This window comes from Cydia strobilella, chromosome 3 (assembly GCF_947568885.1).
Source record: "Cydia strobilella chromosome 3, ilCydStro3.1, whole genome shotgun sequence".
Taxonomy (NCBI): Eukaryota; Metazoa; Arthropoda; class Insecta; order Lepidoptera; family Tortricidae; genus Cydia; species Cydia strobilella.
In genome coordinates this window covers 8,954,106-8,971,551 of record NC_086043.1, presented here as the reverse complement: position 1 = coordinate 8,971,551, position 17,446 = coordinate 8,954,106, and the positions used below count along the sequence as shown (strand labels likewise).

Genomic DNA, 17,446 nt, shown 5'->3' with positions numbered 1-17,446 from the left:
TGCTCGTTTTTCCAGAGATAAGACCTAGCTAGATCGAACCCCTTACAGCAAATTTCATCGAAATCGTTAGAGCCGTTTCCGATATCACTGAAATATATTTCGGTTATATCGGAATCGGACAAGAATTCGAAGAATAAAAGGTATAAGAAACATAAGATAACACAAAAAGGACAAAAAAAAGTACCCCTGACGTACCAGTCTCGAACCCGAATCATCTTACACGTATTTCCACGAACATACCGCAACGCCATTGCAGCATACTTACACTGCATGAAATTGTCTACTACAAGCAATCACGGAAACACTGTTTGCATGTGTGAGTAATAGTAAGAAATAGCATGACAGAAACACTCTGTCGACTTTAAAAGTGTTTTTTACACTAATGAAGTATTGAATGTTTATTATAATAGTTCAATATTTATGTAAAGAGTGCGCTAAACATACTTTTAAGTATACAGATACCAATACTATTCCACAAAAAAATAAAACCTGAAAATTTGCGAAAGTGACGCCATCTAGCGGGGTTTAAGCTTTGGGTAACCTAGTCGAACCACCTTAACCATGGAAACATAACTTAGTATCTACAACTACTCAGAACCAACCTGATAATTATCAGATAACAATATTGACGTTATCTGTGTAAGATGCTTTAAGATAATCTGACACTTAAGATTACCGTTACCTTCCGGCCTCGGAGAAGAACTTGGTTGACAACGTCTCGCATCGCAGTAACACGCCGGGGTCCGTCCATGCCACACGAAGCTATGGCGTTGACATCAATATTCGGAATACTGGCGCTCTGTCACTTGTGAGTATTAAATAATTTATGTTTTCAAATCCCTTCCTACTACTCAGTGTATAATTATCGAACATTGCACAAAGCTGCAGTTAGTTAACACGAGTTAGGTACTCACGAAACAACGCAAACAAGTTCTTATCGGTAGAGATCGATCATTGGTCGATTTGAACCCCGATTACCTACCTAGATGTTAGCTACCGAGAAATTACGGCTGCGCATGCGACTAGGAACTGAATTAACGTAAATAGACACAATGGCATATACTTACATAGACAGTTATAAATAAACAGACCAGCATGTAAAATTTTTGTACGTTAAATAAATTTTTTGGTCGAAAATAAATTCAAATCAAATATCACATCATGATAGGAGCTTACGCCGCTTTGCTATCCTTAATAGCGCGTGATTCTTTTACGAATGAGTTGATTATGCATATAAGTATTAGGTACTTATTATGATTCGGATTCTTTAGACTCTTATTTACGTACACTTTGCATTCATTTACACTTACACGTCTGTACAGGGCTGGATTTCCGCCTAGACTCACAAGGCCCGGGTCTAGGGGCCCAGGCAACCTTGCAATAGCTTTGAGATGGAGGATTAAATTCCAAGTGCCTAAGGACCCTAGGCCTCTAATCCGGGCCTGCGTCTGTAAAGAGGTCCTGGTCCATCAACCGCGCAATTGTGAACTGCAAATGTTAACCCCAAGGTTACCAAAAAAAGACGCACGAGGAATCCGCCTGATCCTATCTCTATCGCTCTACGTCCCGCCCAAGATGTGCGAATGAGCGATCGCGATTGCAATTAATGACAATGTGGCATAGGAGAATATTGATGTCTGCTTTAAATGCGATAGAGATAGGAACAGACGGGCCATTGTAGAGGATTCCATGTTCTAAGCGTCCTTTCTTTATTATAACCGTTCATTTTTGACAGGCCACATGTATCTAATTGTTTACTATGGGTACAGCGAGCCGCAAAATTGCGTGGCTGGGTGTACCTTTATCATAGTTAATATTTATTTTAAGGAATAATTCGTTAGATAGCTATTATATTATCACATCAAACAATATCTGTGCGTGCAGTCAAATCAAAACAAGGATATGATTTATCATAGGTATCATATCGGATTAAGTTTAATGGTTGCTATATGGACACATTTAACATGGAACTCATTATCATAATGTATACAAGTGATATCAACCAATTACCTATTATTAGAGTTTTCACCACAGAACATTTATTACTTTTCGTGCAATCCGTCGTTTTTACTTTATGAACTATGGGTAGGTATTGGGTAGGGCCGTGGGCAAGGAGGCTATCATATCTTCCTTTCGAGGTGATTGTCACCTCCAAATTCCAAAATCATGTTAAAAATTTACTGTTTCATGTTGTGTTTTCCCAAAACATCTACCTTTATTCATAGATATATACCTTATCCTATTGTAAGTTATGTACAAAGTTTTAGAATGTCGTTTTAAAATGAGAGCGTAACTACGTTTATATTGGAGAACCGAGCTTACCGGGGACCCTTACCTTAAGTCTGAGTAAAATTAATCCTGTCTTATACTCGTACCTACACAATTTATGTCTGTTATAGAGGAGCAGCAGCAGCTCACATCAAATTTCCGGATGGGTTCACGTTTGGCGTGGCCACAGCGGCTCACCAGATTGAAGGCGCCTGGAATGTTAGCGGTGAGAAACCATGCTTGTAACTTTTCAATAAAAAAAATCGGTCCTTCATTCACAAAGAGCATATAATCACTACGTTCTACAAATAGACTGCAATGCAAGCTAACATGTCCAGAGAACGGTCAACCTAAGGTTTGATTTCTCAGACAGAATTTCTTGATTATGACTAAAGTTTTATTTTAATTTGCTGTTTTTATACCTACGTACTTTTTTTCACCTAGTTCCTACACAAGGACAAGAAAGTGACAGGTGACGTACGAATGTATGATAATGCATCTGTCCAATATCTTGGTCCAATGTGTATTTGCGTCTCACATTTTGCTTAATCAGAGAATGAGACGCAATTCACATTGGACAAAGAAATTGGAGAGCTGGAGTGTACCATCCTGAGGTAAACTACTGTTTAAAATGCTTATTACTTAGTGACGATGTCAGATTGTAATAAAAGCAAATGACATATGATATTCATGAGTCATGATACTTAATGACATATTATGAGAAACTGAGTGATGATGATAATGGATGGATGGATGAAAATATTCACGTCGATCACGATTGCGTTCTTTTTTTTTCAAATTATTTTGTTTTTTGTACAAATTCTCTCAAGACATTATGACATCACGGAATTGCCAGATGTCATTGTGCACATTACAAACATAAACACTCAATCAATATTTATCTACAGTAATCATATTATCGACAACAAGTCCAAAATCCACTTTAGTCAACAAATATATTTGTTGACTGCTGCTTAATCCTCGTCTCGGTGACAGTTAAGTTCCAAAACGATTAGATAATATTTATGGATGTTGTCATTGTCATACAACTCATACATTCAATACCTATCAATATCATGTATAACAATGACAACATCCAAAAATATTGTGTTGATTTACGCTACGACTTTTAGCGTCTTCGATGTAGCAACGTAGCGCTGCACTAAACTTGTTCCTTGAAATAATGAACATAAATAGTTTTCCCATTATTAATATTCAAAAATCATCAACATTTTGATGCATGTCCAGGCAAGTCGGAGAACGTGTGGGACCGGCTATCACACACCCGGCCGGAGATGATCGCGGACGGGACCAACGGCGACATCGCCTGCGACTCCTACCACCGCTACCTCGAAGATGTGGAGGAGCTGGCGTACCTCGGCGTGGACTTCTACCGCTTCTCCCTGTCCTGGGCTCGTATCCTGCCCACCGGCCGCGTCGACCACATCAATGAAGATGGCGTGCGTTACTACAATGATCTTCTCGACGCTTTGGCGCAGAAGAATATCGAGCCATTGGTAATTTATAGGTTATTTATGTGAAGGTTACTTTTTAGGGTTCCGTACCCAAAGGGTAAAAACGGGACCCTATTACTAAGACTCCGCTGTCTGTCTGTCCGTCTGTCTGTCTGTCACCAGGCTGTATCTCATGAACCGTGATAGCTAGACAGTTGAAATTTTCACAGATGATGTATTTCTGTTGCCGCTATAACAACAAATACTAATAATTTTTAAGAAAAAAAACCGACTTCAATGGGGGATGCCGTTGAAAGGTTACTTATTGTTGATGGTGCACTCCAAACAATGAAATGAAAAAGACAGCATCTTTTGCCTAACTAAAAGGAGGTAAAACCACCCACTTTTCTAGTAGCATTTCGTTTCTGTAAGGGTCACAGTTCTAACTTAACCTAACCCACTTTTCTGATAGCAGCTCGGTTCTGTGAGGATCGCAGTTCAAAAAAAAGTCCAGGTCCAAGTTTGGGTCTAGGTCCATAGCGAAGAGAATAAATCACCAAACGTGAACTATGTGTCGATGAAGAGTTCCATTCTGATCATCATCAGCAGTTCCACTTTATCAAATGTCTCTTTTTTATGTTAATGCTGGATTTGTTGATGAAATACAAAAATCACTATATGTGTATGCCTTTCACATTTGAGGAGTTCCCTTGGTTCCTTATGGATCCCATCATCAGAACTCGAGCTTGACAAAAATATGTCTTGAAAACTTAACTTGCTTAACAAACATAAAAAAGAAGACAAATCGCCAAACGTGCTGATCATCATCAGCAGCTCCACTTCATCAAATGTCATTTTTTTAAATGGAAATGCTGAATTTGTTGATGAAAATACAAAAATCACTATATGTATGCCTTTCACATTTGAGGAGTTCCCTCGATTCCTCATGGATCCGATCATCAGAACTCGAGCTTGACAAAACTGTGTCTTGAAAACCTAACTTGCTTAACAAACATAACGAAGAGGACAAATCGCCAAACGTGAACTATGCGTCATTGAAGAGTTCCGTTCTGATCATCATCAGCAGTTCCACTTCATCAAATGTCACTTTTTTAAATGTAAATGCTTGATTTGTTGATGAAAATACTAAAATCACTATATGTATGCCTTTAACATTTGAGGAGTTCCCTCGATTCCTCATAGATCCCATCATCAGAACTGCGGTTTGACAAAAACGGGACCAATCTGTATACTTACAATCAAAAAAAGAATTTTCAAAATCGGTCCAGAAATGAGGGAGTTATGGAGTAACAAACATAAAAAAAAAAAAAAAACAAAAAAAAAACATACAACCGAATTGAGAATCTCCTCCTTTTGAAATCTTGAAGTCGGTTAAAAAATACGGAACCTCGGTGCGCGAGTCCGGCTCGTACTTGCCGGGATTTTTATATGATCGCAGACGGGTCGAATGGCGACGCGTCCTGGGTCTGTATCACCGGTACCCCGAATGTTTGTAGGAGCTAGTATAACCTTAATACCTTAATATGAATTTCTAGCACTTTTCACTGTCGAAGTCGCATTTTTTTAATCTGTTTCTATGGATGTCACGCCAAGTACTGACTGCAAAAGTCGTTCAATTGAACCCGATAGTCTAAACTCTAAAGGTAGCTATTAGAAAAATTAAAATGTACCTAAGGTATGTACCTAAACTAAGGAAACTAACTAACATTTTTATATGCAACCTAATGTTCCATAAAGAGGGTACTTACTTGTAAATACGAACCAACCCAAAATGTGCTTTGCTTACACAGGTAACATTATTTCACTGGGACCTCCCCCAAACCCTTCAAGACCTCGGCGGCTGGGCCAACCCCAAAATGACTGACTATTTCCGCGACTACGCCGACGTGTGCTTCAGGCTGTTCGGCGGCAAAATCAAGTCCTGGATCACCTTCAACGAGCCCTACGAAATCTGCGAAGATGCGTACGGAGATGTGAAGAAGGCCCCTGCCATCGACGGCCACGGCGTCGCCTGCTATCTCTGCAGTAACACACTTCTTAAGGCTCATGCTGAAGCATACCATCTGTATAACGAAACGTACAGGCCTGTGCAAAACGGAAGGATAATGATCTCTATCAACTCTATTTGGTACGAGCCAATCGATCCAGAAAACGCGGAACTTGTTGCGCTTGCTGAAGTAGCCAATCAGTTTAAAGTAAGTAAATAAGTACCTAGGTAATTCATACACAGAGCTAGCGGCTGTAGACTTTAGTCGAAAGGATCTGCTGATCTGCTAATATCATTGACTTAATATGGCTAAGATAAGATATATATGGTATCACAAACACCACTAATGTAGGACTTGCATAAGGACTTAACCCAGGTGGCTGCACTAATTCATCAGGTCCCTGCACTTTGTCTTGTTCAAGCCTTGTTAATGCGTTTGTTTTTGAAAACTCCAAAATCCCTTTTCAATGTGAACAACTGATTGTTCATTTATTATCTTATTTATTGACTATAAGGTAAGCTAAGGTAAAAACAAATTCCTGTTGCATCATGTTACCGAATGAACGTTCCTTCATCAACTGCGCTTCTAGATATTTTCTGATGCAATAATAAACCTTAGGTACACCTGCTCAATATGTTGTTCTTGTGTTTACAGTTTGGCTGGTTCGCACACCCCATCTTCACAGAAGAAGGCGGCTATCCTGCTGTAATGGTTAACAACGTAGCTCGACAAAGCGAAGCCGAAGGCTTGCCGAAGTCTCGCTTGGAACAATTCGACGACTACTGGATCAACAGAATCAAGGGAACTTCGGATTTCCTCGGCATCAATCACTACACGACTCATATCATAACAGCAGCAGGCGTGGACCCTATCGCCAAGTCGCCCTCTTGGCTGAAGGATATCGGAGCAGTCACTACTATGGAAGTAGGAGAAGACTCTGCTTCGGAATGGCTTAGGGTAAAATCATTTTGAAATTATCTTTCTAGGTTCTTGTTACTCCACAATTAAATACGCGAGTAGGTAATAATCTGGGATCTACTTCCTAGCATAAATTATCGAAAAAGAATTAATTTATTGTTTGGTTATATGTAATAACTAGCTGTGCCCGCGGCTTCGCCTGCGTGGAATTCGGTCTGTGTCAGTAAGCGGCTAATTCACCCCTAATTTATCTCCCTCTCCCCTGGAGGCGGAACTTGAAGTAAAGTTGACAGATTGATACGCTAGAGGACTGCAGTCCAGATAAAATATTTTACAATTAGGTAAAATATTATAAATAAAACTACACTCCAAAATCTATTTTATTTTTTGCCCTTATTCAAATTTTTGACGTGATTTAAACGACATAGAGTAGTGTAGGTGTATATCGAACGAATCGAACGATACAGTACCATTTTTGTATTTTTACGTCCGTGACTGTAACTTCCAAATCATGTCCATGGCAAATATCATCCAAATCGGTCCTCCAGTCAAATCAGTCTAAAAGCATGACGCCGGCGGCGGCGCGCAGCGTCTGCCCCTACGACTTGTTGATGGTCATGGTGAAGCAGACGCTCACGGGAACCTATAGGCGCTTGAAGCGGAACGGGAAGTTGCTCGGGATGAGGGGGATGCGCGGGATGAACACGGCTTCTCCGGCGCCACACTCCGTCAGAATCTTCGCCTACAATTATGTATTGCGTACGTCTTTGGGATCACAATCGAGACTCGCGCTGGCTTGCCGTTTCAGCCGAAAGCGAAGCGACCTGCCTGGCTAGAGCGCCACTGAGTCTCTCACCGTGGTCTTTTTTCAGACTCCTGAGACCGTGCCCCTTGTAGCCTCAATGCGTTGCGAGACTTTCGCGAAAGATTCAATTTTTTTCGGGAAGGCATGGTAACGCGTATAAGTCCCAAATCGTTTGACAATTACTTCGCAAACGACATAGACAAATGATTTTTTTTTGTACCCACCTTGGTGGCCATTATTAAGAGGAAAGGGCACGGCCGCTTCTCCATACAAACGCAGTCTCCATTTTCCTCTATCATTATGAAAATATTTTTAGGTACATAATTTGATGTATATTTACCATAGCTAAATGCTACGTTTTCTACGTTTGACTTTTTTAGATTTTTTGATTATTGTAAAAATTAGGAGCGTGATTTCAGGCAAATTTTTTAATGCTTCTAACTTTTATAATATTAAAAATTCCAAAAACACAAACGTACACGGGACATAGCTGTGGTAGATACACAACTAATTGTGTCAAAATATTTTGAATAATGTTAATATCAAGAGAGGAAAATAAGGACTAACAGTTGTACGAAAAGGTGATTTCCCGCGGGTCCTCCACTTTCGTCTTAGTGCTTAAAGGATGCGATACGTATGAATATGGATGCGATATACGATTAGGTATTTGGCAGAATTAATCTTGGTATTCCTAAGATGTTTTTAAGAAGTGGAGCTACCCAGATTTTTGATGTAGGGGGGTGGGGATGTTTAAGATTAGGTTCTAAGTCGTTAAGTATCATTTTCAACTAAATCAAAAGACGTATACGTAGATTCCATGTAAATCAGTTCAGGCGGTTATTGATTCCCCCTACAATATTACACCTTCCTTTTCAGTTTTAAGGTAATTTTTTTTGTTGATAAAAACTACCCTATGTTCTTGTATGGGACTCTATACCAAATTTTATCTAAATCGGTTCAGCGGTTATTGAATCCCATACGAATTTCCACCTCCCTATGATGTTTGAGATTAAAACTATCCTATGCTCTTCCCTAGAACTCAAACTATCTCTATACCAAATTTAAACTAAATTGGTTCAGCGGTTTAAGCGTGAAGAGGAATTTAAAAAAAAGTATTATTTTTTCATATTTTTGTGTTATCCGGAATAGTGTCATTTTAATAAACGAATTCGGCATACCCGATTTATACAAAAACGATACCTAACTTGGCCTAGTAGCTTAAATGATATAGTTATCAAGATAAAGTTTTTAACCCCTTTTTCACCACCTTGGGGGATGAATTTTTAAAAACGTTGGAAGTAATTTTCTTGCTTTTTAATATAATACCTTTTTGCAGTTTCAATTTCCAAGCTTAAAATAAAATTTGCACTCCAAGACAAACTTTCATCCCCTTTTCAACCCCCTGAGGCGTTAAATTTCCAAAAACGTCGAAATTACATTTTTTGTAATCGTCTATTATACCTTTCTAAGAAGTTTCAAAGCATTTGTAATGGCAAAACTTCCGTGAGACATAGACATATTAAATATATTAATAACGGGTCACTCACGTGTTTTAAGTCGAAAACGCTCGACATGTTTCACTCCGTACCGAGGAGCGTCATCAGGAGCTTGCGTCGAAATTGGTCGTCATCCGAATTTTAACCGTGATTGTGGTTGGTCAGTGCCTCCGAGCTGGAAAACTGTTTTGGGTACTACGTCGGTGGACAGTGTGGACGAACCATTAGCGAATGACGTAGTGAGTGTTGTTTGCAACCCATCATTTGACAATAATGCCGTAAACGAGGGTAGTTTCTCGCCCCCCCTGCCGCCACCGGCGCCCGCGCCGAGTCATCGGGCGCGGAGGGCTGCGGCCCGCAGTCTGCGCCGGTCCGTCACCGTCGACGCAAGCTCCTGATGACGCTCCTCGGTACGGAGTGAAACATGTCGAGCGTTTTCGACTTAAAACGCGTGAGTGACCCGTTATTAATATATTTAATACATTTGTAATGGATTCAAACTTTCAACCCTCTTTTAACCCCGTTAGGGGACGAATTCTTGATAACGCTGAAATCACTTTTCCTTTATTATAATAATATATATGCCCATATACAAAGTTTCAAGTAACGCACTCGAAAAAAAAATTGATCTCCATACAAACTTTCAACCTCTTTTTCACCTCCTTAGGGGATGAATTTTCAAAAACGCTGAAATTAGTTTTCTTGTATTTCAATAATATATCTTTTTACGAAGTTTCAAATGGGTAGCTTAAAAAAAATCTTGAAGCCCATACAAACTTTCATCCCTTTTTTAACCCCCTGAGGGGTAAAATTTCTCAAATTTTTATAGCCTATAACCTGACCGTGGTTTTTTTCGACAGATTAATAAAGTTTGCATTAAAATCCGTTCAGCCGTTTTCATTTGCTGCGCGGTCAAATAAACAGATAAACAGACAAAAATTCTTAAAACTGTTGGAACGTGTTCTGTTATCGATTCTAAGTATCGCCAGCCAATTTTTTTTCGAATATCTTCCATGTAGAGACTTTCGACCCTCTTCCGCTTTATTATATGTATATAGATTATAATAACCTATACATGTATAAAATGTATGTATAAAATTCAGGTGGTGCCTAAAGGCTTCGCCAATCTGCTGCGCTGGTGCAAAAGCAGCTACAACAACCCACCGATCTACATTACGGAGAATGGTTTCTCAGACCGCGGCAATTTGGAAGACTACGGTCGCATCAAGTTTTTCAATGTGAGTTGATAATACCTACTAATCTAAGTGTTAAAGTGTGATATCTTGGTATGGCATCGTTTGCGTCTTATAAGTTAAAGATACAGAAACTTTTTATAGGTAAATCGTTTTTTTAGCTGTAGAGAAAAGGTAAACAATTCTTTCTTATTATTGAATAACACATTTTAAAAATTACTACCTAACTAGGTTTTACTTATGAAAGCAATAACTATTTATTTTGTTAAATAATAAATAAAATAAATAAATAAAATTCTTTTATTTGCATAAAATATGGTACAACAAGGTGATATTGCAAAGGTTTTCCCGTACAGTGACATATTTTGCTGGTTAAGCATGCAAATGTTATCTTAAAGCTATAAGTCTTAATCTATTACATTGTTTACTTAAAACTATAATTTCTATTTAATATTACTATATTTGGAGGAACTCATTTAAAGAGTGAAACACCTGTTTTTTGAGCCAAGTATATAGTTGGGCTTTGAATGGATTTAGAGGCAGGGGTTTGATATTTTCAGGAAGGGCATTAAATATTTTCATACATAAATAATAGCTATTTTTCATAAAAAGTGAACTGTTCGGAACGAAGTCTAATACAAGTTTGTTAGGATATCTTGAATTTCTATGGTAAACATCTATGGCCTTTTTAAAAAGATCTGGGTATTTTTTTACAAAAACTGCTGCCTCGAAAATGTACATGCATGGTAGTGTCAAGGGGGCAAAGTTGTTGTTTAACCGCTAGTGCTAATATTGACCGAGCAAGAGAAAAGGACAAGGACATATCTACAGGAACACCAAATATGCATTACCTACAATATTGAGGGAACATTTTATGGAAAAAGAGGTAGAGGAAGACCCAGAACATCGTGGTGCGGTAATATAAGGAGTTGGACCGGTATGCGGACGCTACCACTCTGGGCAGAGTGGCGAAACACAGAGGACTTTCGCATGGTGATCGCCGACATCCGTTAGGATATGGCACGCTGAAGAAGAAGAGAAGAAGCAAGCGAAAGACGTCAGAATTGTTCGTTCGAAAAGTGGAAACTTGAGTTGAGTTTAATGGTACGAGTGTTAAACAAATTTTGCCACTGAGTGAAACACAAACTTTTTCACCATACCAACGCGAGGAAAATACTTAGGTACCTACTGTAAAATAACAAACATAATCAAACCAAATGAAATCCAAATGAACGTTATTAAATATATATTATTCAAATTCATCATTTAAAAGTCAATTCTACCAGCCAACATAAGGAAACAACTCAAAATTTGCATTCCAATACTTTGCCACACATGTGGATAAAACGCAACATTCTCATTAGTTTTTGAACAAGCAAGAGAGAGCCTTTACCAGCTGGCATGGAGAAAAAAAAAATTGTCGTATATGATTTATAATGAGGGCTATCGTTTTTTTGCTCACCAGAGGGCGCCTCTGTTGATGGTGGTCCAAAAGACTAAAGAACAGCTGTCAGTCATTGAAGTGACAAGTGACGTTTGACATTTCGAACTATGGAAAAGACCACCATCTACATTAGCGCCCCTAGCGGCGAATTCATACGCGTTAGCCCTCATTGTTGCATAATTGGCGTGACTTAACTTCATACGTGTTTTTCAATAAATGACACATCAAGATCGCTTATTTTTTTCTAATGCAAAAAAAAACGAAGAATAGGCATTTTAAAATAAACGGAAATTTGAATCTAATGTACCTACAGTCTGGCAAAAAAGAGTAGAAATTAAAAAGTGGCAACACTGTAGTGTCGTCCCTTTCAAATCAATCTAAGAAAAACGGGACGACACTACAGTGTTGCCACTTTTTAATTTCTACTCTTTTTTGCCAGACTGTATACAAAGTTTTACCTCTGTTTAGGATTATCTATCGGCAATATTGGAAGTAATCTACGAGGATGGCGTCGACGTGTTGGGCTACACAGCTTGGACACTGATGGACAACTTTGAATGGCGTGCTGGATTCTCGTTAGTGTCATTAAATTTATTTCAAACCTGGTTTGACCAAACTGGAATACGCAGCTTGCACTTATAGCTGTATTGAATTGCAACCTACTGAGAAATAATAGTGTCATTAATATTCAAGTAAATAGTCGTATAGTCGTCAATTTGTAGCTGGCCTCGAACGGCTAATCTTTTTCTACTGGTTTAACATATCAGACTTTTGTAAATACATTTTGTACAAGACGTTCAATACGGTTGCAAATCTATATAAAGGACTTAATAAAACACGCTTGTTCTTCGCGGCCTGGTAAAGGGTTAAGTAGCACGTACGGTTTTACTTAACAATAGACAAAGGATTAGCCCTTCGGGGCCAGCTACAAATCGAACGACTACATAGCTCAAACACATTGAAACATGCACGTCTTGATATTAAGGGGATTGTTCAGATAGTTGTGAACACCTTATATATCTGATGATGGCAATTGTACAGGTAAGGGTAATTTCTGTATCAGCCGGGCTAGCACATGATTGGCGCGAGAGTATCTCGCCGCGACATGGACTACCCGTCCCTCTTTAATTCATACAGTTAGTAAAAGACGGGTAGTCTATCTCGCGGCGAGATACTGTCGCGTCAATCATGTACTCGGCCTATTGATAGGAGAATGTAAACTACGGATAATAGTGCATCTGCCCCACTCATCTGACCTTACTTAGAAAACGTATTTTATAACTTGTTGTCCAGACCATTACCAAATATAATTAACATTTCAAAATTATGTGCATCCTTATTTGGTTCCTGTTTTGCTGAATTTCTTATAAAAAATAAACCGGATGTTTTTATTTTTTAGGGAGCGTTTCGGTTTCTACTACGTGGACATCACAGACCCAGCACGGCCGCGGACGCCTAAACTGTCGGTGGAATACTACCGCCAGCTCACTGCCACACGAGAGCTCCCGCAAGACGACCGCTTCAAGGATCCCGCTGTAAGCCTTGCTTGTTCTCACTCTCTTCTATAATGCCCACTGTGTAAAGGTTTGTATCGGTGGAGTACCTACTAACGCCAGCCACACGTGAGAGCCCGCAGGACGACCGCTTCAAGGACCCCGCTGTAAGCCTTGCTCGTTTACACTCACCTATAATGCCCACTGTGTGACGGTTTGGTTTGTGTTGGTGGAGTGCTATTGCCAGCTCAAGTGAGCTCCCAAAGGACAACCGCTTCAAGGATCCCGCAGTAAGCCTTGCTTGTTCACATTCTCATCTACTTATGATGTCCACTGTGTGACGGTTTGGTTTGTGTCGCTGGAGTACTATTGCCAGCTCACCGCCACACGCGCGCTCCCTCAAGACAATACCTTCGATATCTTCGTAAGCCCTGATTTCCCACACACATCCACTACTTATAATAATCTATAATTTGTAAATACAGATGTCAATCACAATGAAAAAATCAACGATTATCAACTCTGGCCAACGTGGGACTGGAACCCACATCCTTGGATTGCCGGTCCAATGCGTTACCAATTCCGCCAGCTGACCATCCGCCAATCAACGCGAATTATACTAAATAAAGACTTATAATAAAGTAGAATAGAATAGTACCTAGTACATATGATTCAATGATTTTAAAGCAAAGCTAGGTACTTTATTTATTTATTTGTGTAAATATGTGTATGTATTAAGTTATACTATATTTCCACAGACGCGGATGGGCTGATAAATCCTTGGGTGGCTTTTTGTAATATAAGTATGTATAAATATATGTAAATATTTAAATTTATTGGCAAGCATTAAAATAATTTGAATGTCAAACATTTTATTGTTACTGTTTTGTTGTTTCGCAGGTTTTCAAAACCGAGTTATAGGACTCTTACACTTCACATCTACAAGACTAGTCGCAAATGAAAGAAATAATATGTATTAAAACAAATATTTATTTAATTCATATAAGAATATCTAATTATCTACAATGAAATTATTGTAAATTAATTTTCTAACCATAACTTTCATTGTCGTAACATAGATACACGAAACATAACGTACTACAAAGAAAACTCGCATCCGCGGTCAGCCAGTAAGAGATATGTATTACAATTATGACGGCTACACCTACTTAAGAAATAAACGATTATGAAATATAATATTGTAGTGCATATTATTCTGTGTACATAAAAGCGGGGACCGTTAGCTGTATGGAATGTTTTTGTGGCTCCGGCATGAGCGCCGTCGAGTCCCGGAGGATCACAAACAGAAAAACTACGCGTAGACATTTGAAAAATACACGGTGGCTCGGTTTTGATTGCAGAATTATAAAGGTAGACGTCCACAGGACCGCATCGCACGCAACGGATTTTAGTATTATTTGTATAGAAAGTCACACAAGTGCGTCCAATGATCCGTTGCTCGCGATGCGTCCGATGCGTGCGATGCTGCCCTGTGGACGTCTACCTTAAAAAACTTCACACGTCCAATTCTCCAAAACCTGTGACATCTACTATTAGTTAGTTTGTGTGTGTTGGTCTTAGTTATTAAAGACGGACACGACGGGCGGCAGTTCGCAGAGTCATGCGGGCGCCAGCCACGAACAAACATTGCAACACTTAGGTAATGGAAGACATATGAACGCGAGAGTGGCATGTGATGTGGCTAAACCTACCCCTTATCTCGCGAAACTTAAAAGCTACAATTTGCTAACAATTTTTAAACTTTACCTAATAGATTATATGTTATACGATTTCTTTTCTAAAATGTAGTCGAGTAGCTTGTAAAATTTCATGAGACAATCAGATAGTTACACATGTATGATTCCACCGCCACGCAATAGTAAGTGTTGATGTGTGTTCAAACATTGCACACGTACCAAAATATATGTGAGATGACGGTCGTATTTGATATCGTGTCTAGCGCCAGCATTACAATATAATCGACACTGTCAATTGTTTAATTTTGCTCTGTCGAAGTGATTATAATGTAAGAATATGTATAGCGAATACAGAATAATGAACCGAAGAATATGAGCATAGTATATGTGGGGCGCGAGTTTACAGAACACGACATACTTAATCTTTTCAGCACCATATCAAATACCGAGTGTCTGTGTCGCCTCTGGCTCGAAAAGGCTAAATACGGCGATCCACAGAATACAAAATTAAATGTACCATAAACCCAGCACCGTTACGTCTACTTACAATACTTACACAGATGCTTATAGAAACCGAAGATTACATTAGTCTTATAAGATTAAAATAGTACGTCACTAATATGGCAAAGTTTTCTATGTAGCGTTTCATATTAAAGTCCTAATTTATTGTCGCACTTTCAATCGAGTTAGGTATATTAAATTTTATAAAAAAATCTAAAGACTAGGTGGGCTAAAACACAATTTTTCCGTTCTGACCAAACTTCATTCGGAGATAGAAAAATAATTATAATTAAAGATGATAATAATACTTAAATGATAATTTTTCAACGATCATAGTTGGGTCGGCACCGAGTGGATGCGTATTGCGTATTGTTATTGCGTTCACTGTCCACTGTTGACCGTCCAGCAGCGACACGCGACACACGACACGCGACACGCGACACGCGACACGCGACACGCGACACACGACGAGGCACTAACAGCGCGGCCTCCCCGTCCCGGCCGCTCTTCATTTATTCCCTAATGTTAATTAGCTAGCTGCACCCATGTACACATAGTTTAAAATCTAAACAATTTTTTTTAATAAAAATGTTGAAATTTAGCCAGCGATTCTTATCTAGTTACTATTAAGCTATATAATTATAGATACTTATGCGTACCTATTTATAATCTCGATAAAATACACAAGGACGGTGTAAGTAGGTAGGCGAAACGAGATACTTCCCACTATAAGTAGATCTGTCCGAATAATGACGGACGTCACCTCAAAAACTGCACTTGTAAATTTTTTTAATTTACCTAATAGATACCACAATAAATATATTTTAATAAAGGCACAACAAGGCACTGTTTCATCGAGATGTTATCACAATTTTAATAATTAAAAGTCGATTAAACTTATCCAGTTTATTTAAACCTACTTAGTCAAAGAGAGGATAGGATTTCCATTAGTCTTAAAGCTAAAGATTATTGGAAACCTAGCTTATTATTAGTATTGCAACACTGCTACTTTCGGCGAAGAAAGAAGGCTTGCATCGAAACTACGAGTCAATAGAGTCCTCAGCCGCGCGCGAGCACTACGCAAGTGACGAGGCTTTACATAGTGACTAGCCATTATTACAGTCATGGCCTACCACTTAAGGGTACCTACTTGGCAATTTTCATAGCTCTACATTTTGCACTTAACCAAAATGGACACTATACAGTAAGTATACATTTTATAATACTTAACGCAGAAGTCGAAATCGAAATAAGCAACGCCGAATGCCCTTTCACTGTTAAGTATATATGTAGTACAGCGATTATACAGAGCGTAATTCTATCTCATTTGAATAAATGCAGAGACTTCAAATAAACAATACTGTACTACTTACACGTGAGAGTCATACCGGGCTATACCGTACTAACATAAGCATAGTCACACGACATAAACACTTGATACACACGCAACTAGTAAATGTCTGCAATGTACACGATATACATTTGGTATTCGGTCGGGTCTTCCCGCCGGCCCTAGAGCCAGGTGAGCACGTAGTCGGTTCGGTCGGGTCTCCCCGCCGGCCCTAGAACCAGGTGAGCACGTTGTCGGTTCGGTCGGGTCTCCCCGCCGGCCCTAGAGCCAGGTGAGCACATTATCGGGCTTGTTGGGCGTCGAGTTGATCAGCGACTGCACGTCGTCCAACAATATGTCGGCCGTGAATTCCCCCATCTGAAATTGTGATTTGGTTATATTAATAAAATTAATCACTGTCGACGTAAGAAAAGGAGAAGAAAGAAGTGCAAATGAATTTATATCCTACCAAATATGTATATATATAAATGTGGAATCTTGGCGGAATCTGCATAGTCCTAGCCCAAAAACCACTCAATATAATTCAATAGCCACTATCGTCTACCGTTTTAATGTTTTCCATCATTTTTAGGGTTTCGTGAAACCTAGAAACCCTTATAGTTTCGCCATGTCCGTCTGTCCGTCCGCGGCTTTGCTCCGTGATCGTTAGTGCTAGAAAGCTGCAATTTGGCATGGATACATAAATCATGCATGGCAACGGTAAAAAAAAACTAAAAAAAAAACCATTTTTTGATAAAGTTAATTTGGTTTCTTGTGAATAATGTGATCGATAATTATAAAAGCGGCAGCTGCACGTTTACGACGTGATACTTCCATG

At 39.1% G+C, this 17,446-nt stretch overlaps 2 protein-coding genes and 1 long non-coding RNA gene across 6 annotated transcripts in view; 2 read left to right on the top strand and 1 right to left on the bottom strand.

Annotated features, from left to right (window-relative positions):
* Positions 1–17,446, top strand: part of LOC134755813 (uncharacterized) — a 359,324-nt gene that overhangs the window by 13,714 nt on the left and 328,164 nt on the right. The gene's annotated exons all lie outside the window — the stretch shown is intronic.
* On the top strand, positions 696–14,277 carry LOC134755766 (myrosinase 1-like). Of its 2 annotated transcripts, XM_063692355.1 has the most exons (10): positions 696–808; positions 2,400–2,494; positions 3,517–3,785; positions 5,534–5,938; positions 6,386–6,688; positions 10,054–10,188; positions 12,056–12,162; positions 12,987–13,122; positions 13,839–13,883; positions 13,981–14,277. In XM_063692355.1, exons 1-9 carry the CDS (start codon positions 750–752, stop codon positions 13,851–13,853), a joined length of 1,524 nt encoding a protein of 507 aa, XP_063548425.1. In that variant the 5' UTR covers positions 696–749; the 3' UTR covers positions 13,854–13,883; positions 13,981–14,277. The 2 variants fall into 2 exon arrangements, with proteins under 2 accessions (XP_063548425.1, XP_063548424.1); XM_063692354.1 differs by lacking the exon at positions 13,839–13,883.
* LOC134755770 (transcriptional coactivator YAP1) overlaps positions 14,053–17,446 on the bottom strand; it is a 63,631-nt gene continuing 60,237 nt past the window's right edge. For all 3 annotated transcript variants that reach the window (XM_063692359.1, XM_063692360.1, XM_063692361.1), the window contains one exon: positions 14,053–16,986. In XM_063692359.1, coding sequence (XP_063548429.1) covers positions 16,891–16,986 — 96 coding nt within the window. In that variant the 3' untranslated portion in view covers positions 14,053–16,890. The remainder of the gene's footprint in view (positions 16,987–17,446) is intronic.

Bases quoted from the DNA above. Each gene is read 5' to 3' on its own strand.
- LOC134755766 (XM_063692354.1), top strand. From the start codon at position 750: ATGCCACACGAAGCTATGGCGTTGACATCAATATTCGGAATACTGGCG. The intron at 809-2,399 runs GTGAGTATTAAA...TGTCTGTTATAG, and splicing joins ATACTGGCGCTCTGTCACTT to AGGAGCAGCAGCAGCTCACA. The intron at 12,163-12,986 runs GTTAGTGTCATT...TTTATTTTTTAG, and splicing joins GAATGGCGTGCTGGATTCTC to GGAGCGTTTCGGTTTCTACT.